This window comes from Otolemur garnettii, unplaced genomic scaffold (assembly GCF_000181295.1).
Source record: "Otolemur garnettii isolate 467f Iridium unplaced genomic scaffold, OtoGar3 scaffold00100, whole genome shotgun sequence".
NCBI lineage: Eukaryota > Metazoa > Chordata > Mammalia > Primates > Galagidae > Otolemur > Otolemur garnettii.
The window spans coordinates 7,189,197-7,211,510 of NW_003852495.1; the positions used below are offsets into that span (position 1 = coordinate 7,189,197).

General features: G+C 47.9%; 1 protein-coding gene across 1 annotated transcript in view; it reads left to right on the forward strand.

Moving 5' to 3' along the window:
- Positions 1-22,314, forward strand: part of SIPA1L3 (signal induced proliferation associated 1 like 3) — a 248,595-nt gene that overhangs the window by 148,239 nt on the left and 78,042 nt on the right. Inside the window, exons 5-9 of the mRNA XM_003796134.3 lie at positions 2,652-2,840; positions 3,638-3,812; positions 6,250-6,353; positions 9,643-9,800; positions 17,661-18,237. Coding sequence (XP_003796182.1) covers positions 2,652-2,840; positions 3,638-3,812; positions 6,250-6,353; positions 9,643-9,800; positions 17,661-18,237 — 1,203 coding nt within the window. The remainder of the gene's footprint in view (positions 1-2,651; positions 2,841-3,637; positions 3,813-6,249; positions 6,354-9,642; positions 9,801-17,660; positions 18,238-22,314) is intronic.

The following is a 22,314-nucleotide window of genomic DNA, read 5'->3' on the forward strand; positions in this document are numbered from 1 at the left end:
AGAGTTGGAGGTTGCTGTGAGCTGTGACGCCTAAGCACTCTACGGAGGATGACATAGTGAGACTCTGTCTCAAAAAAAAAGAGAAAAGAGAGAAGCCAAGTAACAAAATGAATCCAAGCTGCATGAAGCTCAAACGTAGACAGAAGTGATGGTGTTGAAAGTCAGGATGTGGCTACCTTTGGAGAGAAGAGGAGGATTATGAAAGGACTTCATAGGGAAGTGTTGTGTTTCTTGATTTGGGTGGTGATTACCTAGGTATTCACTTTGTGATCATTTCTTTGGCCATACATATATGTGTTATGTACTTTATATGTGTGGGTTATACTCACAGCCAGAAAGAAAAACTAATAAGCTTTGGAGAAGTCAAGTTTGAGTTGGGATCCTGGTTCAGCCATTTGTTAGCTCTGGCGCCTGACCTCTTAGAGCTTCAGCTTCCTCTTCTGTAAAATAGATAAAACATCCCCTTAACAGACTTGTTCATATAACTAGACAATTACTGCAGGACCTGGAACCCAAGGCAGTGAACTGTACCTTTATATATGTGATTTGTAATTAAGGTACATCAGTTAGAAATTTCTTTGGCTGCAAAGTAATAGGAAACCTGACAGGCTCGGCGCCTGTGGCTCAAGCAGCTAAGGTGCCAGCCCCATACACCTAAGCTGGCGGGTCCAAATCCAGCCCAGGCCTGCCAAACAACAATGACAACTGCAACCAAAAAATAGCCAGGCATTGTGGCAGGTGCCTGTAGTCCCAGCTACTTGGGAGGCAGAGGCAGAAGAAACACTTGAGCCCAGGAGTTGGAGGTTAGTATGAGCTGTGATGCCACAGCATTCTACCCAGAGTGACAGCTTGAGGCTCTGTCTCAAAAAAAATAAATAAATAAAACCTGATAGATCATAGCTAAAACAAATAAGGATTTATTTAATTAACTGGAAGTCTGGAGGTAAGCTGGACACATCCTGGGTATATGGGATGTATACGTGTAGTCCTAGCTACTCAGGAGGCTGAAGCAACAAGGTCACTTGAGTCTGGTCTGGACAACATAGCAAAACCCCATCTTTTTTTTTTTTTTTTTTTTTTTAAGGAAATCGGGAGGTAAATGTCTGCAGGGATCAACTTCTCTGTAACTTTTTGTCGACTCTTTGCTCATGGTCAAAATATGATTGCCATAGCTCCAAACATCTCAACCTCATACACTATCCCTAGCACAAAGAAATGGGCAGTTGAAAGGGGGCTTTCCTCTTGTCAGAGGGTAAAATCTGCCTCAGAAATCTTACCAAGCAGAATTTCTCTCACAGTTCATTGCCTGGAATTGATCAGGTAGCAAGCTATAAGAAAAACTTGAAAAGCAGTTATCTGGGTAATGGAAATAAGATGGCCATGATTAGCATTGGCCAAAGGTTTCCAGTCCTGATTTCACATCAGAGTCAAGTGAGAGGAATTAAAATTATGTATGTGTATGTGCATACACACACACATATACATACATACATACATACATATCCCACCTCAGACCAATCAAATCAGAATCACTGGTGGTGTTTTTTTTTTTTTCCTTGAGATAGCAGCTCACTCTGTCCCTTGGATAGAGTGCCGTGGTATTATCATAGCTCACAGCAACCTCAAACTCTTGGGCTGAAGCCATCCTCTTGCCTCAGCCTCCTAAGTAGCTGGGACTAGGGCAGCTATAACAACACCTGACAAATTTTTCTACTTTTAGTACAGATGGGGTCTCACTTTTGCTCAGGTTGTTCTTGAACTCATGAGCTCAAGCAATTCACCCACCTCGGCCTCCAAAATGATTACAGGCATGAGCCACTGTGCCCAGCCGGTGTTTTTTCCTTGAAACTGGTTGAAAACCAGTGCCACAGGCTGGGTGTGGTGGTTCCTAGCATTGTGGAAGGCCAAGGCAGGTGGATTGCTTGAATTCAGGAGTTCAAGACCAGCCTGAGCAAGAGAATGAGATCCCCTCTGTGGTTAAAATAGAAATACTAGCCAAGCATTGTATTGGGAGGCTGAGGCAGGAGGATCACTCAAGCCCAAGAATTTGAGATTACTGTGAGCTAAGCTGACACCATGGGACACTACCCAGGGTGACAGAGTGAGACTCTGTCTCAAAAAAAAAGAAAAAAAAGTCAGTGCTATAATTTAAGACCCAAGGTGGTAGCAGTATCCAAGGCAGCAGGTAATGTGCTTCTCATATGATGTTATTATAATAATAGCAATGAGAATCCACCTCCTGGTAGCCTGCTTTACTCAGTATCCTTCTTACTACCTGACCTAACCCACCTCCCCATCTCAAATGTCAGCTCTGCAAGGACAGGAGTCTGTTTTGTTCACTTCAGTCAACCAATACATGGTGAGCAAGTGAAGGTGTTTTGCATCCATTGTCTCATTTAGCCTTTCCAGCACCCCTTCAGAGTTATGATACTGTTACCTACCCATTACATGAAGGATGGAGTTGAAGGTCAGAGGTAAGAGGTCAGTCAAGATTACAGAACCAGGAGCAGCAAACTGCTTCCTGGCTCAGACCCAGGGCTCCCTGACCCCCAGCTTCTAACCACTGTGCATGTCTCTTTGTAAACATGTGTGCTCCATTCTCTGTGTAGATCCTGAGGGCTTCCTAACCTCCCCTTCTCTTCCTTGAATAGCTCATCACCCTACGGGGCTCCATCCTGGAAGATGCCACGCCCACAGCCACCAAGCATGGGACAGGGCGCGGCCTCCCCCTGAAGGATGCCCTGGAGTATGTCATTCCTGAGCTCAACATCCACTGCCTGCGGCTGGCCCTCAGCACTCCCAAGGTGACAGAGCAGCTGCTGAAGCTCGATGAGCAAGGGGTGAGCATGGGATTAAGGTGGGAGGCCATTGCAGCAGGAGCTGCTGCTCTCCTCCTGGTGCCATTCTGCAAGGAACAGAAACCCACTTAAGCTGGTTTTAGCCAAATGAGGGGGACCTATTATCAAATTCTGAGGATGCCAAGAACAGGAATATAACTGTTCTGAGGAGGGAAATAGTCTGAGGATGAGATAGCCGCTAGGTTGAAAGAGAAAGACTCTCTTCCCTCCTCCTCTGCTTGCTGGCTCCCTCTGCTCCCCTGGCTTCTCTCACAGTGTTCCCAGTTGCTATTGGAATCGCAGCCACCTGCAGACTCAGCTAGCTGACTCTCAGTCCTTGGGAGAGCCACTGGCTGGTCTGTGCTCAGGTCACCAAGGGAATCAGGGTGCCTAAAACAAGCATGCTTATTGGGGGCCCAGGCCTATTCCCTAGAATAAATGTTGACTATAAGCCTGAACCCTCTAGCTTTTGCTTTTGCAGAATCTCAGCCTGTCCCAGTCCACCTACTGTGGGAAGCCAGCCAAGGCAACAGTCTCTTTTACTCAAGAGTGGCATCACCAGCCACCCTCTGCTTGTCGTAGGAGAACAGGCGGCATGGCACCTTGTTGTGCCTTTCTGGAGTTGTGGGGGGGACAACTGGGACATGGCCCCAATGCCCTTTTGCTTTCTCTCTGGCTGTGGTTCTGAATTTCTGCGTGATCTCAGCAGCTCCCAGGGCTGAATGCCCTAAAAATAAGGCATTTATTTCCCTGCTATCCCTACCTGGCCTGTCTCCATAAAGCCACTCTTCCCTCTGTAGCTCTGCCGGAAACACAAGGTGGGCGTCCTCTACTGCAAGGCTGGCCAGAGCTCAGAGGAGGAGATGTACAACAATGAGGAGGCAGGCCCAGCCTTCGAGGAGTTCCTCTCTCTCCTTGGGGAGAAAGTCTGTCTGAAGGGGTTCACCAAGTATGCCGCTCAGCTGGATGTCAAGAGTAAGTAGGGGGTGGCACCTATAGCCAGGTGGGTAGGGCACCAGCCACATACACCAAGGCTGGTGGGTTTGAATCTGGTCTGGGTCAGCTAAACAACAATGACAACTGCAACAAAAAAATAGCCGGGCATTGTGGTGGGTGCCTATAGTCCCAGCTACCAGGGAGGCTGAGGCAAGAGACTCACTTAAGCCCAAGAGTTTGAGGTTGCTGTGAGCTGTGATGCCACGGCACTATACCAAGGGCAACATAGTGAGACTCTGTCTCAAAAAAAAAAAAAGTAAATGGGGTCCAGTTAGGGTCACAGTGAACCACCACTGTGCACCCACCCTGTAAACAAAAGTTAAAATGCCTGGTAATACCAAGGCAAGGATGTAGGTGGTGGGAGCTGTCAGACTCTGCTGGTGCAACCACTTTGGAAAACACAGAATGATTAAGTTTGTAGATGCCCCTACTCTGTGACTCACTGGCTGGGCTCCTAGACACACACTCTGAGAGCTCGTGCACATGCACATCAGGAGATGTGCCAAACACTCCCAACTGCAGGCACCCAAGTGTGCCCAGTGTGCCAGGGGAGAGTTGTGATGTGTTCACGAGGTAGAGACCAACTGCTCCTGCAGGCCTCAGTCAGGTGAAGCCATGTGATTCATGCTGCAAAGTGGCTGCCATTCTCAGAAGAGTAGGTACCAAGTGATGCTTTTTACTAATGATTATTTTAATTCACGTTATTCATTTATTTATTTATTTACTTTTTATTTTAGACAGAGTCTCACTCTGATTCCCTGGGTAGCGTGCCATGGCATCATAGCTCATAGCAACCTGAAACTCTTGGGCTCAAGCAATCCTCTCACCTTAGCCTCTCAAGTAGCTGAGAATACTGGCTCCCACCACAATGCCTGGCTAGTTTTCTATTTTTAGTAGAGACAAGGTCTCATTCTTGTTTAGGCTGGTCTCGAGCTCAAGTGATCCACCCACCTCAGCCTCCTAGAGTGCTAGGATTACAGGCGTGAGCCACAGCACCCAGCCATACATAACTATTATTTTAATAGTACACTCAACAATATATTATCTGGGGATTTGTTCCTTTATAGTGAAAGTCTAAGAAAAATGAGGAAATGAGCTAAACATGGTGGCTCACTTGATCCCAGGAGTTTGAGGTTGCTATGAACTACAGTGACACCACTGCACGCTAGCTGGACAACAGATCAAGACTCTTGCTTTAGAAAAGAAAACAAAAAAGAAAGAAAGAAAGGTGGGGAAAGCAAGGGAATTAGAGACACAATGTTCAGGATAGTAGTTGTCGAACCACGGAGAGAGTGGATGTGGCTGGAAAATGATGCTCACTTGAGAGTATTGGCAGTGGTCTCTCTCTGAAGGTGGCAGATGAGACACCAGATGAGACATACTCATTGTGGCCTTCTCTGTACGTGTAACGCATGTGCATATGCACATACATGTGCTATCTGGGATTGAAATGTTTCATGATAAGTAATTCAGGGGGATGGATGGGTGGTGTTCATGATGAATGGACTGCCACCGTCCCTGGGGGTGGGCTGTCCTTGGTTAGTTGCTCAGATTAGAAGTCAGAAAGCCCCAAGATGGTCTGTCACTTGCTTTTCACCACACTTCGCCAAGACCCAGACTGCTTATCTGGAGAGTGGAGGCCCAGATCTGGCAACTAACCTTAGAAAGGTAAGTCAGGCATGAAGCAAGTGCCTGTGGCATCATCATCATCATCATCATCCCCGTCACCTCCCCCACCAAAGAAGGCATTGGGAAAGAGAAACATCTAATTGTGCCGTTTGCTAGTTTTATGACCTTGGACAGGTAGCTTTGTCTCCCCCACCTCAGTTTCCCCGTCTGTAGAGTGAGGGTAATAATTGTGTTCACCTCAGGAGTGTTGTGAGGGTTCAGGGTGACAACAGTGACCAAAACCTGCCCCCTCAGCCAGTGCCAGGCACTGCCCAGAACTCTATTAGTGTGGATGTCGAGCCAAGTGTGCTGACGAGGTGGCCAGGCCACAAAACACGCCCAGCACATAGGAAGTCGGCAAGTGGAAGTGCTAGCATGATTTCTCTAGGCTGTGGTCCTAGGAGAGGAGGTGCTAGGTTACTGATTAAGCCTAGCTTCAGATTTATGTGATATTGCTAAAAAGGTTTTCAAAGTGGTTGTACCGATGTCCACGCTCAACCAGCCACGTATAATGATTCCCTTTGCTCCACATCCTCACTCACCAACCCTTGGTACTGTCAGACTTTTTAATTTTACCAATCTGGTGGGTGTATAATATGAGGTTTCCTCTCTATCTAGATTTATTTAATTTTAAAGGGTGGATTTTAAGTGAAAGCATCAAGTTGAAAACCAGCACAGATGGCATGTGGGATATGACAAAAACCCAGAGGTCTGGGAAGCAGGGTGCTAACTGGTGTTTCTCTCGCAGCGGACTCCACAGGAACCCACTCCCTCTACACTACCTACCAGGACTACGAGATCATGTTCCACGTCTCTACCCTGCTCCCTTACACCCCCAACAACAGACAGCAGGTCAGTAATTCTCAGGCATCCTCCCACCCAAGCATGGCCACTCTGCCTGGGGGTTCAAGACTAGGCCAGGTGTGATTTGATGTCCCTCTGGCATTGTTCTTCCTTGGCCATCCTGCTGGCCTCTACCTACCGCACTCTCCTCAAGGTCTCTTGAGTCATCACTGATCTTTTTTTTTTTTTTTTTTTGAGACAGAGCCTCAAGCTGTCCCCCTGGGTAGAGTGCTATGGCTTCACTGCTCACAGCAACCTCCAACTCCTGGGCTCAAGCGAGTCTCCTGCCTCCGCCTCCCAAGTAGCTGGGACCACAGACGCCCACCACAACGCCCGGCTATTTTTTGGTTGCAGCCATTGTTGTTTTGGTGGGTCCGGGCTAGATTTGAACCCGCCACCTTAGGTGTACGTGGCTGGCGCCTTAGCTGCTTGAGCCACAGGCGCCGAGCCATCATCACTGATCTTATGAAAAAGAAGAGTGAATCAGTCAACAGCCTTTTGACCGCAAATGATAGAAACCCAAACCAAGCTAGCATAAGCAGAAACTGGGGTTACTGGGTTCTAGAAAGAATCTGGCTTTAGGTGTGGTTGGCTCCAGGAGCTCAAACAATATTAGCAATCCTGGCCAGGTAAGGTGACTTACGCCTGTAATCCCAGTGCTCTGGAAGGCGTAGGTGGTAGATTGCCTGAGCTCACAGGTTCGAGACCAGCCTGAGCAAGAGCAAGACCTCGTCTCTAAAAATAGCCAGGCGTTGTGGCAGGTGCCTGTAGTCCCAACTTCTCAGGAGGCTGAGGCAAGAGAACCTCTTTAACCCAAGAGTTTGAGGTTGCTGGGAGCTATGACATTACAGCACTCTACAGAGGCCAACAAAGTGAGACTCTGTCTCAAAAAAGAAAATATTATCAATCCTTTCCATTTCACACCTGCTTTTCTTTGTAGTGGCATTATTCACAGATCTTCTTCCCTAGGAGCCCTAGGCTCATATCCTGCCAGCTTAGCTACTTACTCCACGGGAAGGAGAGCTGTTCCTTCTAGTTGCTCCAGAAGTGTTTCAGGGTTAAATCTTACAGGCCCATTCACATGCCAGTCCCTGCATGGGCGGTGGGGATGACTGACCAAGCCTGAAGCACGTGCCCACCCCCAGGGAGGTGAGTGGGGCCGACTCAACTTGATACATGGAGGGAAACTGGGGAGGTGCTTTCCCAAAGGTGGTGGGCGTAGCTCCCAGAAGGGGGGGCGCTGGGTGTGCAACAGCAGCACACATCCACTGCCACACGCTGCTGTTGTGATCCGGTTCCTTTCTTGGACCCCAAGGGGGCAAGTCCTTTTAGTTTCTAAGGAACAGAAACCCCACAGAATATTGACACTTTAGGAAGTATATCTTTGTCTCCTGTCAGTACAGGTGACATTGTAGATTTTATAGGCCCAAAAAAGTCAAATATCAGTGATTTCATAAGGTTCACTGAATAGCATACTATTAAGAGTACTGGTCTCAAAATTAGACCTGGGTCTGAGTTCCTTCCTTGCCATTTACTACCTGTGTAGTCCCAGGTGAGTGATTTCACCTCCCTGAGCCCTGAGTCCCTCCTCTGTAAAATAGGCAGAATGATAGTGCCGGTGTCCCCCGTGCTCTCTTGCATTCGTTGTATCCCTGGGAGTCGCCACTGTCTATGAGTTCACTGTGGCTGAACCAACAAAGACAGCAAACACGCACAGACTTCTACAGAATTTGTGATTCCGTGAAAGATTTTGAAGAGATGTAGAATTCTGTTATCTCTCAATGTGCAAAGTGATTTGGGAATATAAAGAATTTCTCTGGGTTGAATTACATAGAAGTTTGTTACTGACCAAGGTTCCTCAACTATAAGTGTGTAGGCTAAGAAATAATTTCTCTTGATAAATAAGCAGTTTAACAAATAAGAGAAATAAAAAGAAGAACTAGGAGTTCTAGAGTGAGTGAGAGTCACTTAGGGTTACATGGGGCCCCCTTCTGTGGATCTTATGTTACCAGAGTGCATTCCTTATCAGCTATGTGAGTATAAGCAAAACACTTTGAATATGACATCACCCATGAAGATAGCAGCGTCTTCCTCAGAGACTGACAAGGGTGAGGGGTCAGAGGTCACCCTTGTCAGAGGTCTCACAGGCCACTCTGGAGGCACAGCCACCCTGACCTTCTCAGCTTAGTTGTCCAGGGGAGGGGTAGCAGCCTAGAACTGACCCTGCTGCTGTCTCTGGTCTGACTCAACCATTGTCCATGAGTGTGGCTTTGAGGAAGTCAGAGGCCACTATCCTGTGCTCCCCTTTAACAGATGTGATTTATTGAGCACCTCCTGTATGCCAGGCGCTGTTATAGGTGCTGAGGCTATAGCAGTGGGCAGTGAACCAAACAGACAGTATCCCTGTCCTCATGGAGCCGACACTTCATTGAGAAGAGAGAGATAAGAAACCAAAAGAAGGACTCGGCGCCTGTGGTTCAAGTGGCTAAAGCCAGGCATAGTGGTGGGTGCCTGTAGTCCCAGGTACTCAAGAGACTGAGCCAAGAGTATAGCTCAATGGCTCGGTGCCTGTGGCTCAAGTGGCTAAGGCGCCAGCCACATATACCTGAGCTGGCGGGTTGGAATCCAGCCTAGGCCCTCCAAACAGTGACGGCTGCAACCAAAAATAATAGCTGGGCGTTGTGGTGGGCATCTGTAGTCCCAGCTGTTTGGGAGGCAGAAGCAGGAGAATTGCTTGAACCCAGGAGTTGGAAGTTGCTATGAGCTGTGATGCCACGGCACTCTACCCAGGGTGACAGCTTGAGGCTCTGTCTCAAAAAAAAAAAAAAGAAAGAAAGAAAGAGGATTGCTCGAGCGCAAAAGTGTGAGATTGCTGTGAAAAATAATGCCATGGCACTCTACCCAGGGTGACAGAATGAGACTTGGTCTCAACAAAAAAGACATCTCAGCAAATACCTGGGGAGGTGAGGAGGGAAGCCATGTAGGGATTGAGGGAAGACTGTCCTGGGCAGCAGGAGGCCATCTTGGCTGGAGCAGAGTGAGCACAGGGGTATGGAAATGTCAGAGAGGTGATGGTGCCTCCTGAGCCATGGTGGGGACTTTGTCCTTCACCCTGAATGAGGGGGGTCTCCAGGGGTTTCTGAGCAGAGGAGGGACATGACCTGACCCTGGCTATGTGTTGGGACAGAGTATGAGGGCACGGTGGGAACTTGGAGACAGTGAGGAGCTGTTGGGATGGTCCAGGCAGGACCCCTCAAGCTGACCTGTGACACTTTTCCCCATGCTGCCCATTTCCCAGCTCCTGAGGAAGAGGCACATTGGAAACGACATTGTGACGATCATCTTCCAGGAGCCAGGGGCACTGCCTTTCACCCCCAAGAACATCCGCTCCCACTTTCAGCATGTCTTCATCATCGTCCGTGCACACAACCCCTGCACCGATACTGTCTGCTACAGGTAGGCACCGCTGCACGCCGCCCACCCTGGCACATGCTGGCTGCACACCTTGAAAACCAGTGGCTGCCCCAGGCAGCATGCAGAGTGAGCAGACGGCCAGGGCAAGTGGGCGGCCTCCTGTGCTCCTCATTACTTCTTCCACAGGGGAGCTCCATCCACGTGTTCCCACACCATCCAGGAGAGTGAATTTTTTTTTTTTTTTTTTTTTGTGGTTTTTGGCCAGGGCTGGGTTTGAACCCACCACCTCCAGCATATGGGGCCAGCACCCTACTCACTGAGCCAGAGGCGCTGCCCCAGGAGAATGATTCTTAACCTAGAAAGCAGCATGGCTCCCGAGTTTTGATAAGACAACCTTCAGGGATTTGTATATGCTTGAATCTTTTGTTATAAGTGACAGAAAAGCCATCTGAATTTGGCTTGAGACAAAAAGGTGGTTGTGTATATTGGCTCTGAGAATGACAAGCTTGGGCACAGCTCTGCTCTCCTGTACGTTGCTTTCTGGCAGCTGTGAGCTTAACATCCTACCAGCTGCAAATTCAGCAAAAAAGAAAGATTTTCTTTCCCCAGAGTTGTCATAGAAGCCTCAGAATTGAGCCTTACCGACTTGGTTGGTATCATGTACCTATCCAAGGGCCAAAATGACCAGCCCAGCCTGGACACCAGGGTGCAGGGACTGAGACACAGGAGTGACAGCCCAAAGTAAAAGCAGAAGGTGGAGGCAGGACAGGCAGGGATAGCATGTGTAGGTGGGCCCTGCTTGGGAGGTAGAGCTGAGAGTATTTACTTATTTGTTTTTGAGACAGAGTCTCACTCTGTTACCCTTGGTTAGAGTGCAGTGGAATCATACCTCACAGCAACCTCAGGCTCTTTGGCTCAAGCAATCCTCCTGCCTCAGCCTCCCAAGCGGCTGGGACTACAGGTGCCTGCCACAATGCCCGGCTACTCTTTCCATTTTTAGTGGAGATGTGGTCTTGCTTTTGCTCAGTCTGGTCTCAAACTTCTGAGTTCAAGCATTGCTCCTGCCTCAACCTCCCAGAGTGCTAGGATACAGGCGTGAGCCACCGCCTCTGTCAGTAGCGTCTTTTCTGATTCATCCCTGCCAGTTTCAGCTTGCTCAGCTTATTGGTGTTCCTAGAGGGGGCTTCATTTATGTCTGTCAGTGCGGGTTTTGCATTTCTTGATTTTTTTTTTATATCTCAAAACTTTAATGATGACACACATACTTGCACCCATGTCCATGTGTATAGCTGTGGAATAAATTCCTAGATGGAAGTGCTAAGTCAGAAAGAGTGTATATATGGGCACTGGGAGTCTTGGTGGAATTGCCAGAATCACCAGCTCCTCTCAGCTGGCTGTGCCGGAGAAGGCAGGACATCCAGTATGCGCTGCTGGCTGCTGGAAGCCAGCACACTGTGTGGCAGGGCGCATGCCTGCTGGCACATCCCAGGCCTGAGGCCCCTCTCCCCCAGCTTGCTTGTTCTTGGGACACACAGTGGCAGCTGAGAATGCCTACACCTTGGGCTCTGTGTGGGCCTAAGGAGCTTGGATGATGCCAGGGTTTAAGAAAGGTAGTCCTGATGAGGGAAGATGGAAGATGTTCTCTCTCACTTTGACTCTCACACACACTCAAAACGGGCAGCCACCTTGTGGTGCATCAGAGGTAGGATGTTGAGTTGGCTGGGGACTCTTCTCCCCTTGTGCCCCACTCTGCCCTTCCCCTCCTGCCTGCCTCATCACAGTAGCCAGCAGCCTCCCGCCTTCCAGGTCAGCCTCTGTATGGTGTCCAGAGTAATCTCTTCTCTTTGATGCACAACCCTTTCTTATTTTTTTACAATTTAATTTAAAATGTTTTTTATTATGTGATTTTTTTTAATTTTTTTTTTTTTGATACAGAGTGTCACTCTGTTGCCCTCCATAGAGTGTCATGGCATCACAGCTCACTGCAACCTCAAACTCTTGAGCTTAGGCAGTTCTTGCCTTAGCCACCAAGAAACTGGGACTACAGGCGCCTGCCACAAGGTCCGGCTATTTTTTTTTTTTCTTTAGAGAAGAGGTCTCACTCTGGCTCAGGCTGGTCTTGAACTTGTGAGCTCAAGCAATCCACCAGCCTCGGCCTCCCAGAGTGCTAGACTTACAGGCATGAGCCACCACGCCTGGCCTATTATGTGATATTTTCAACATTCTAACAAGTACAGAAAATAATATAACAGACACCCATGTGCCCACCACCAGATTTAACAGATGTTAACATTTTGCCTTATTTACTTCAGCTCTCCCTCTTTCCTGTATTTTTAAAGAAAGAAAATGTTAGAGATACAACCAAAGCTCCACCATCCCACCTCTCCCCATCCCTCCTTCCCTACAGGCAGCTACTCTCACAACAGATCTGACCTTGTCTCTGCTCTGTGGAAGGAGCCTGGCCATGGATCGCTAGCTGGCCTCCTGTCCCTCTGCCTAGCTCCCCCTCAGAGCATTTCTAATTGTCCTTCAACATCGAACTTGCAGGGTCTGACATCCTCCAGTAGTTCATTACCCCTTCCATGTGAGGTTGCCAGATATGTCTCTGTCACAGCAGTCATCTCACATGCATAAAAACAACCTGATGAGTGCACTCTTAACCTCCCTTGAAGATGACCCTATGTCATATTTACCCCCTGTTATTTTTCATGGCACAGTGCGTGGCACATAGCTGGTCCTAAAGACATCTTTGCTGGGTAGGCAGTCTTGGCCCAAACATAGGCACCAACAAAATTACTATTGAATAAATAATGATGGCTCGGCGCCTGTGGCTCAAGTGGCTAAGGCGCCAGCCACATACACCTAACGTGGCGGGTTCGAATCCAGCCTGGGCCTGCCAAAACAAAAATGACAGCTGCAAACAAAAAATAGCCGAGCATTGTGGCAGACACCTGTGGTCCCAGCTACCTGGGAGGCTGAGGCAAGAGACTCGCTTGAGCCCAGGAGTTGGAGGTTGCTGTGAGCTCTAATGCCATGGCACTCTACCCAGGGGGATAGCTTGAGGCTCTGTTTCAATAATAAATAAATAAATAAATAAATAATGGTGAGAATTCTCACTAAGCTGCAGTGATCAGTTGACCTGGTGGTCACCCCATCTCCTAGTTGTATAAAAAGTCATCATCCTTTGCTTCAAGTGTGCTGTTTCTGAACAGCGCACCAGCATCATCCCTGCATCCTGTGTGCTATAAAACCAGTCCCTCCTGCTAGGGAGTGCGTCACCAGTTATTCTGATTGTCCAGAAACCTTCAGCAGTTTGCAATTTCATGATTCTTAAAATTATGAATCCACAACAGATATGGTGGCTCATGCCTGTAATCATGGCACTCGAGGAGGCTGAAGTGAGTAGATTGCCTGAGCTTAAGAGTTTGAGACCAGCCTGAGAAACCAGCAAGACCCTTTCTGTACTAAAAATAGAAAAATTAGCCAGGCGTTTTGGTGGGCACCTGTAGTCCCAGCTACTCTGGGGGGCTGGGGCAAGAAGATGGCTTGAGCCCAAGAGTTCGAGGCTGCTATAAGCTATGATGCCACAGCACTGTACCCAGGGTGATAGAGTGAAAAAAAAAATTATCAATCGAGATGATGAAAAAGCCAAAATCTGTCACTTAACAGCCAAGTGCTGAATGAAGAAATTGCAAAGCTCTTCACATCTGCAAAGCACCGTTTGCCTTATTAATTTGAGGTGAGGGACCAGGGAGGCCATCTCCACCTTCTGTCTGGGGAAAAGCCAGGCCCACAGGATTTCTCACAGAAGAGAACTTGCGGCTCGGCGCCTATAGCTCAACTGGCTAAGGCGCCAGCCATGTACACCTAAGGTGGCGGGTTCGAATCCCCAGCCCGGACCCGCCAAACAACAATGACGGCTGCAACCAAAAAATAGCCGGGCGTTGTGGCGGGCACCTGTGGTCCCAGCTACTTGGGAGGCGGAGGCAAGAGACTCGCTTGAGCCCAGGAGTTGGAGGTTGCTGTGAGCTGTAATGCCATGGCTACCCAGGGGGACAGCTTGAGGCTCTGTCTCAAAGGAAAAAAAAAAAAAAGAAGAGAACTTGCCTGGGTTGTGTGGCTTTCTTTGAAGAATGTCTGCTCTGGGAGATGCCTGTTTCTACCAAACCCACACCCACTGTACTTTGATGGAAATCCGTTTCTTCTGGGTCTGTCTGTTCAAGTTCAAGTCATTGAGTTAGTCATATGAGGACTTGAAGGGAATCCGCTAAACCCAGGGTGGTCCCCGGCCATGTGGCACCCCTGGGCCGTGAAGGGTCACTAGACAGTAGACTCTGGAGATGGAAAGCAAGGGGTCTGGCCTGATTGGGGTCACACAGCAGCTGGGCACTGGTCACCTGCATGTGTTCTGTTCTCCTTCAGTTCCTTCTTCATGAGGCAGCCACAGTGGTCTTTGTATGTTGCCAATCTAGTGTCACCACCAGCATCTCCATCCTTGAGAGACCCAGCAAGAAGGGGGACCTTCTCTGCACAAGGATTTAACTGAAGGAAGTTAATGCAGACTACAACAGGGATATAGGCAGGTCATGGGAATCCATGTGGGAAGGACTGGCAAGGAGCATTACTCCGCCTCCAGGCTTGACAGGTCAGAGGGAGATGGGAGGAGGAGATTCTGGAAGCTGGTGAGAGCTGTGGCCCTGAAAGAGGGGCCACCTAACAGGAGCAGTGGCTATAAAGGACCAAGGACCACAGCCACTGATGCTATCCCAGCCTGGCAGGGAAGGAGGGAAGAGAAAGAAATACTCCAAGCTCTGTTCCTGCTTTTCCATCTATTGCTGTTGCCTCCCATTGGCCAAACTCAGACAGAAGCCAGAGAGCACAAGAACTCAGGTGACAGCCATAAATAAATTCCTTCCTGAGCACTGAGCAGGGTAGAGAATGGCAGAGACTGGATCCAAGGCTGAGGACAGTAAATGGGTTTACCACAGGAATAGATCATTAAAGGGCTGCTTGCCCTCATGGTAAGGATGAAAAGTGCTAACATACCACTACGCCCTGTGTGGCCTGGCCTCTGCAACCTTATAGCCTCCTGCTCCCCATCTCCACCCACTCCTAGCTCTGGCCACACTGGCCACAGTTCATCCTGTGCCATCATTCCCTAGCCTGGTGTTGCATGTACTACACCCTCAGCCTGTAGCACCTTCTCCCCACTCTTCCTCTGGCTCCTATTTAGCCCTTCGATCCCAGTGTCATTGTCACTTCCTCAGAGACACTTCTCTCCTGGACAGGGAGAATCTGGCAGGATCCTTCTCCAGATTCCAGGAGAATCTGGCATGAGGTCCTTTTCTTCTTCTGTCATAACACTCCCCATGCCCTTTCTTTTTCTTATTTATTTATTTTGAGACAGTCTCACTTTGTCACCTGGGGTAGAGTGCCAAGGCATCATAGCTCACAGCAACCTCAAACTCCTGGGCTCAAGCGATTTCTCTTGCCATGGCCTCCTAAGTAGTGGGGACTATGGGCACGCACTACAGCACTAGGCTAATTTTTGTATTTTAGAAGAGACAGGTCTCGATCATGCTCAGGCTGGTCTCAAACTCTTGACCACAATCAATCCTCCCTCCTTGTCTTCCCAGAGAGCTGGGATCCTAGGGGTAAGCCACTGTTCCTGGCTATGAATGTTTTTTAATTAATAAATAAATTCTTTATTTAAAAAATTATCCTGGATGGTACCTGTGGCTCAGAGGAGTGGGGCACCAGCCCCATATGCCAGAGGTGTTGGGTTCAGACCCAGCCCCACACAAAAACTGCAGAACAATAAAAAATAAAAAATTATCCTACACTGTCTCGGTGCTATAGCTCAAGTGGCTAAATGCCAGCCACATATACCAGAGCTGGTAGGTTCGAATCCAGCCTGGGCCTGCCAAACAACAATGACAACTACAACCAAAAAATAGCTATTGTGGCAGGTGCCTGTAGTCTCAGCTACTTGGGAGGCTGAGGCAAGAGAATTGCTTAAGCCCCAGGAGTTGGAGGTTGCTGTGAGCTGTGACGCCATGGCACTCTACCCAGATGACAGCTTGAAGTTCTGTCTCCAAAAAAAAAAAATTATCCTACAATAGGAAAAGAAACAGTAGAAATGCCTTCTGAACACCATACTCACAAGTTGAGGTTTTTATAGAAGTTGAATGCAATAAATATACTTGAAGAAAAATTAGGCCAGGCATGGTGGCTTTCACTGTAATCCCTGCACTTTGAGGGGCTGAGGTGGGAGGATCTCATGAGCACAGGACATCAAGATCAGTGTGGGCAACGTAGTGAGACCCATCTCCACGAAAAGGAAAATTAGCCAGGCATTGTGGTGGGCACCTGCTTGAGCCCAGGAGTTTGAGATTGTTGTGAGCTAGGATGATGCCACAGCACTGTACCCAGGGCAACAGAGTGAGACTCTTATCTCCAAAAAACAAACAAACAAAAAAAATTAAAAATTTTTTAAAAGTTAATTTATTACTTATCGATTTACATCACCTCATACTGTTGTTATGTAAACAGTGTAATCACTTGACCCTTAATACTCCAGCAGGCACCATGGCCTTCCTGCTCACTTTTAGAAATCATCTGCCCAGAGGCCACTGAGTCTGAATTTGGTCATTAGAAAGTCACATCCAAGATATTCATCAAATCTCTGATCTTGACTCATAAGCAAATCTTCCTTCCATCCCAGCTTAGGGCTGCTTCTGTCTAGAAGCCTGGGTGGATAGTGAGCCTGGTACCTCTCCTGTTTCTCCAGATTGTGATTCTCCGCCACCCAGCCCTGCTGACTACTGGGTTCGGACCCATCCGAGGTCAGAGAACAGGGAGGATATGGAGGCAGGGAGGTACCACGTGCACTGTGGTCATAGCTGGCGGTCTGTTCTTCTGTCTGCTCACTGCGTCTCACAGGGAGGGTGGGGTGGGGAGAGAGGGCCTCCCCACCCAGCTTTTTCCATAGGCTGCTTCCCTGCTTTGTAGTTTATAGAGGTGGGTCAAGGGATTCAAGAATTTTGGGGAACATGTTTTTAAATCATTTTCTTTTTACATTTTCAATGAGCTGCTGTCTCATTTCTATCATAATGGTATCTCCATCATAACTAAGGCAGGAAAAGTCCCGTTCTGATTTACAATGAATTTTCAAAATAACCTCTGTTAAACTGATGTACACAGTGTGTTTATGTTACACAGAGATTTGAAAGGACTAAATTATATAAACATTCCATGCCAGTCATGTATTCCTACAATAATGCTGTGTAACAAAGCACTCTAGAACTCAGTGGCTTACAAACATCAACCTATCTTTCTGGTCACCCAACTGCAGGTCTTTTGAGGTCTGACTAGATATGGCTCCGGGTATCCCTTATCCTTCTGGGATTAGCAAGCCACCTGTTGCTCACTTGGGCATGGCAGGAGCACAGGAGGCAAGCCCAGCCCCCCATGCACATACATTTCAACCCTTTGTTTGAAAGCCATTGGCCAAATCAAGTCACATGATCAGGCTCAAGGTCAGCTCAAGGGGGTATACCTGCAGATGAAGGTGGGGAGGAGGGAGGGAATTTTTGCTGAATTGTAATCTAATCCACCACACAGTGTATATGTACGTAAACCAAGAATGACTGAAATTAAACAATACTTGGGGAATTATCTTTTAATGTCAGATGTTCAAATATCTGCTATATATTAAGTAAACATATATGTGTGTGCCCTAAGACTTTTTATTGAATTTCTAACCTAGTAAGCCAGCAACTTTTAATTAGACATCTACTTTCCTTCTTTCAAAAGGAAATTCCTATTTTTGATTGTATGTTGTCTTACTAACGCATCTTAGTGTGTTTCTTCCCACCATCTAAATGATCTCTCCCTCCTCAGCATGGCTGTAACCCGATCCAAAGACGCTCCTCCTTTCGGCCCCCCCATCCCCAGTGGAACCACATTCCGGAAGTCTGATGTCTTCAGAGACTTCTTGCTAGCCAAGGTGATTAACGCTGAGAATGCTGCACACAAGTCTGACAAGTTCCACACTATGGCCACCAGGACCCGCCAGGAGTACCTCAAGGACCTAGCTGAGAACTGTGTCTCCAACACACCCATTGACTCCAGTGGCAAATTCAACCTCATCTCCCTGACCTCCAAGAAGAAGGAGAAAACAAAAGCCCGGGCAGGTGCTGAGCAGCACAGTGCAGGGGCCATTGCTTGGAGGGTAGCTGCTCAGGACTATGCCCAGGGGGCAGAAATTGACTGCATTTTGGGAATTTCCAATGAGTTTGTGGTGCTCCTGGACCTACGAACCAAGGAAGTGGTGTTCAACTGCTACTGCGGGGATGTCATTGGCTGGACCCCAGATGCTTCGACACTCAAAATCTTCTATGGGCGAGGAGACCACATCTTCCTCCGAGCCACAGAGGACTCCATGGAAGACATAAGGGAAATTGTGCAGAGACTGAAGGTAAGGGAGGGAGCCAGGCAGTGCTGTAGTAGTGTGCACAGTTCTGGCTTTAGGAACACCGTCCCGTACCCAGTCAGTTAGGCCTTAAGACACTAATTAGCCTCAAGAAAATCAGAATTGTCACATACACACTACAGGTCTGTCAGGTCCCATGGCATAGGTTCTTTCTGGGGAAGGTTTAGGCCAGGGATCTGAAGTTCTCCAGCCCATTACTGTGGAAGGATAAGAGACATACTTATTAACCCTAGAAGTTTGTAGAAAGTATAAATTTAAGCTTATGTTAATGTAAGAGGCATGATTGTCTGATGTGCCTATACGCCGCTTGATTATCTGAGGTGTGGTGGCTCATGCCTATAATCCCAGCACTTTGGCAGGCTGAAGTGGGAGGATCACTAGAGCCCAGGAGCTGGAGCCCAATCGGAGCAACATAGACTCTGTCTCTACAAAAGATTAGAAAACTACCTGCGGCTTGGCACCTGTGGCTCAAGTGGCTAAGGCGCCAGCCACATACACCTAAGGTGGCAGGTTTGAATCTAGTCCGGGCCCACCAAACAACAATGACAGCTGCAACCAAAAAAATAGCCGGGTGTTGTGGCAGGCGCCTGTGATCCCAGCTACTCGGGAGGTCGAGGCCCAGGAGTTGGAGGTTGCTGTGAGTTGTGATGCCATGGCACTCTACCCAGAGGGGACAGCTTGAGGCTCTGTCTCAAAAAAAAAAAAAGAAAACTACCTGAACATGATGGTGCATGCCTGTAGTTACAGCTACTTGGGAGGCTAAGGCAGGAAGATGGGTGTAGCCCCGGAGTTGAAGGCTGCAGAGCTACAGTGAACTATGGTGAGGCCACTCTACTCCAGCATGGGCCAAAGAGCAAGAACCTGTCCCCGTCCCAAAGAAAGAAAGAAAGAGTACTTTCTAGAAGAATTAAAATCTAATGTAAAGGTTTTAGGCCATTAAAGGATAAGGAAGATACAGGGGGAGAAAAAAATATATAAGAAAGCATGATAAAAGAAACAAGTATAAAAATTATATAAAAGGAATAAGTTCCGTGTAAGTAATCACAATAAATATGAGTGGTTTAAATTGCCCTATTAAAAGATAAAGATTCACAGTCTGGCTAGAAATCTTACCCTAAACTCCTAGTGAACAGCTCAGACCATTGACCAAATCAAGAGTGGCAGATTAGTGACTGCTTAGTTGGTAATGTCTGCCTGGAGCATTGTGCTGAGAATACTCAGGCCATGTCCATATCTAAGCTTCATGAGAAGGAACACTGTGGTCAGGATGGTCTGTGCAGTGAGTTTAGCAGAGTGACATGTCACACATGCTAAATAGAGAAGGCAGTGTCACACAGGAGTTAGGATCACAAGTTCTGGAGTCAGAAAGCCTGGCTTCTGGTCCTGGCACAGCACTTACCAACTGTGTAACCTTGACCCAAGTTATTCAGTCTCTGTATGACTCAGTTTCCCACCTGAAAAATGGGAACAAGAATCATCCTGCATCATGTCCACATTTTAAGGATAAGATGAGTTATGTTACCCAGACAGGCTTGCCTGAGTTGTTTGGCTGTGACCTTACTATGCCACTGTGACTTGTGGCTCTCCTCACCCTCCTTGGTCTTTGCTCTCTCTCATTAACTTCAGGTTGGATAAAGACCTGCTGTCAGCTGCCCTAATTGCAAAATGTGTGCCACTGCAGGGAACAGTAGCTAGCATTTAGATTTCCTGTTAGAGATGAGATCTGGGAAGCAGGACCTCCATCTATTTTACTCGCTTGATTGTCTGATGTGCCTAGAACAGGTCTGGTACATAGTAGATGTTCAATAATCACTGATTAGCTAGTTGGTTAGTTGAATCAGTGTATTGAAGCCTTATTCTGTGCTAAGCATTTTACATGCATGATCTCATATAATGTTCACATCCACTCCCTGAAGTCCTTTTATTTTCCCACTTGTCAGATGAGGAAACTGAGGCTCAGAGACATATAGATACTCAACATAAGATTTTATAACCAGTAAGTGGCAAAACTGGGGTCTGAATTCAAGTTTTTCTGACTCTGAAACCTATCTGTGCCCAAACTCAAGACAGTTGCTAACTGCTTACTCAGCATCTCCACGTGGGTGTCTGAGCGATCTATGAAATGTAACACATCCAAGGACAAACTCCTAGTGTTCCCACCACTCACTGAGTTTTGTGTGTCAGCTGAGTTTTCATGTGTCAGTGACTAAGGTCCCATGAGGCCTTATGTGATTGGGCTCCCTGTTGACATCTCTTTGCCCTAGCTATGCTGTTTCTCCAGTGTGCAAGGTGGCGCCCAGCCTCAGGGCCTTTGCTTGTCCCATGCCTTCTTGCAGGATCATGTTCCTGATCCCCAGGTGGCTCCTTTGCTCCCCTCCTGCAGGCCTCTGGTCACATGTCACCTTGTTAGTGAGGCCTCATTTTCTAAGATTGCAAAGCTACCTCTTGACCTGGCTCAGATCATATCCTACCTGCCTTGCCATCCTCTGCTACAATTTTATGTATTTGTTCACTCTGTGTTCTCACCATCCAGGCTGCATCTGGTAGACACTTAGCAAGCATGAACTGAGTGAACTGAGTGTGTGCCTGAATGCGTGCTGTCCTTAGTGACAGCAACAGCAGCATTTAGAGAGGGCCAACTGTGTGTCAGACCTTGCCCGGCATTTTGCATGGCTTTGCATTTCTTTACAAAAGCAGAGTAAGGTAGGTACCGTTACCATCCTCACTCCACAGATGTAGAAACTGAGGCCCAGAGAGATAAAGCAACTTCCCATAGCCCAAAGCAAGCTAAGACCTTGGCTTCTTAGACATTAGGCTGTTCCATCTCTCAAAATCCTGGTGGCAGCTGTTGTTTCTTAAGCAGGGACCATGCCAGGCCCTGTGCCAGGTTACATGTTTTACCCAAGTCCTCTCTGTGCCACTCTGTCCCACACCCGCCCCCGGGCCTACTGTTGGTGCAGTCACTTCAGAGTATATTTCCAAAGCCATTCCCACACCCCCAGCCTCAATGCCCCAAAGCCTGCTGAGAGACTAGTGGGTAGGAAATGATGACATAAGCCATCTCCTGTGAAGGGGCAGGCTCAGCTTAAGTGACTCATAAGGGGGAGTCTCTGCCTTGTGAAGTCCTCCAGGGTAAGGATCTCATATCCTCCCCTGGCAGAGCGAGGGTTCAGACTCAGGCAGGCTGACTGGACCACCCCAGACATCATGAACTGACAGCATCATCTCATTTGTTAATTGAGCAAGTTTTACTATGTGTCTGGCCCCGGGATTGGGCAGCATAGTAGGCCCACACCTGCCTTCTTCGGGCTTCCATCCAGGGTGATATTGAATAAGCAATTACAAGTGGCAAGAGTTTAAAAAAGGGGGTGTTGAGGATTTTGGGAGAACCTATAGGAAGGATATAGGTCAGACAAGGAGAAGGTCTCAAATCTGTGGGCTGGGTACAATGCTTAGACATATTTAGTTACCAAAGCTTAACATTCAGAGGATTTCACATGAATCTGGCTTTCTGACTTCTGTTGAAATCTTAGGGGAATCTGGCTACCCTGGGCCCACCTTCGCACATGGCTGTGGTCTAGTGGAGCAGAGAGATGGGTCCTCCCTTTAGATGAGGCACGCGGGCCCCACTTGGTTATGATGCTGACCAGCCCAAGTCTCCTGTTCATGCTACCCACCAAGCACCCAAGTTGGTGAGCCAGGCCCAGGGGTGTAGGGGTGGCATCCCTGAGGAAATGACTTTGAAACTGAGACTAGAGCAATAAGTAGGATTCATCCTAGTAAAGAATGGTGGTGGGGTAGCCAGACGCAGTGGCTCATGCCTATAATCCCAGCACTAGGAGGTCCAGGTGGTTGGATTGCTTAAGCTCAGGGGTTCAAGACCAGCCTGAGCAAGAGTGAGACCTCCGTCTCTATTAAAAATAGAAAAACTAAAAAAAAAAAAAGGAAAATTAAAAAGAAAATAGAAAAACTATAGCCGGGCATTGTGGCGGGCACCTATACTCCCAGCTACTAGGGAGGCTAGGGCAAGAGAATCACTTGGGTCCAAGAGTTGGAAGTTGC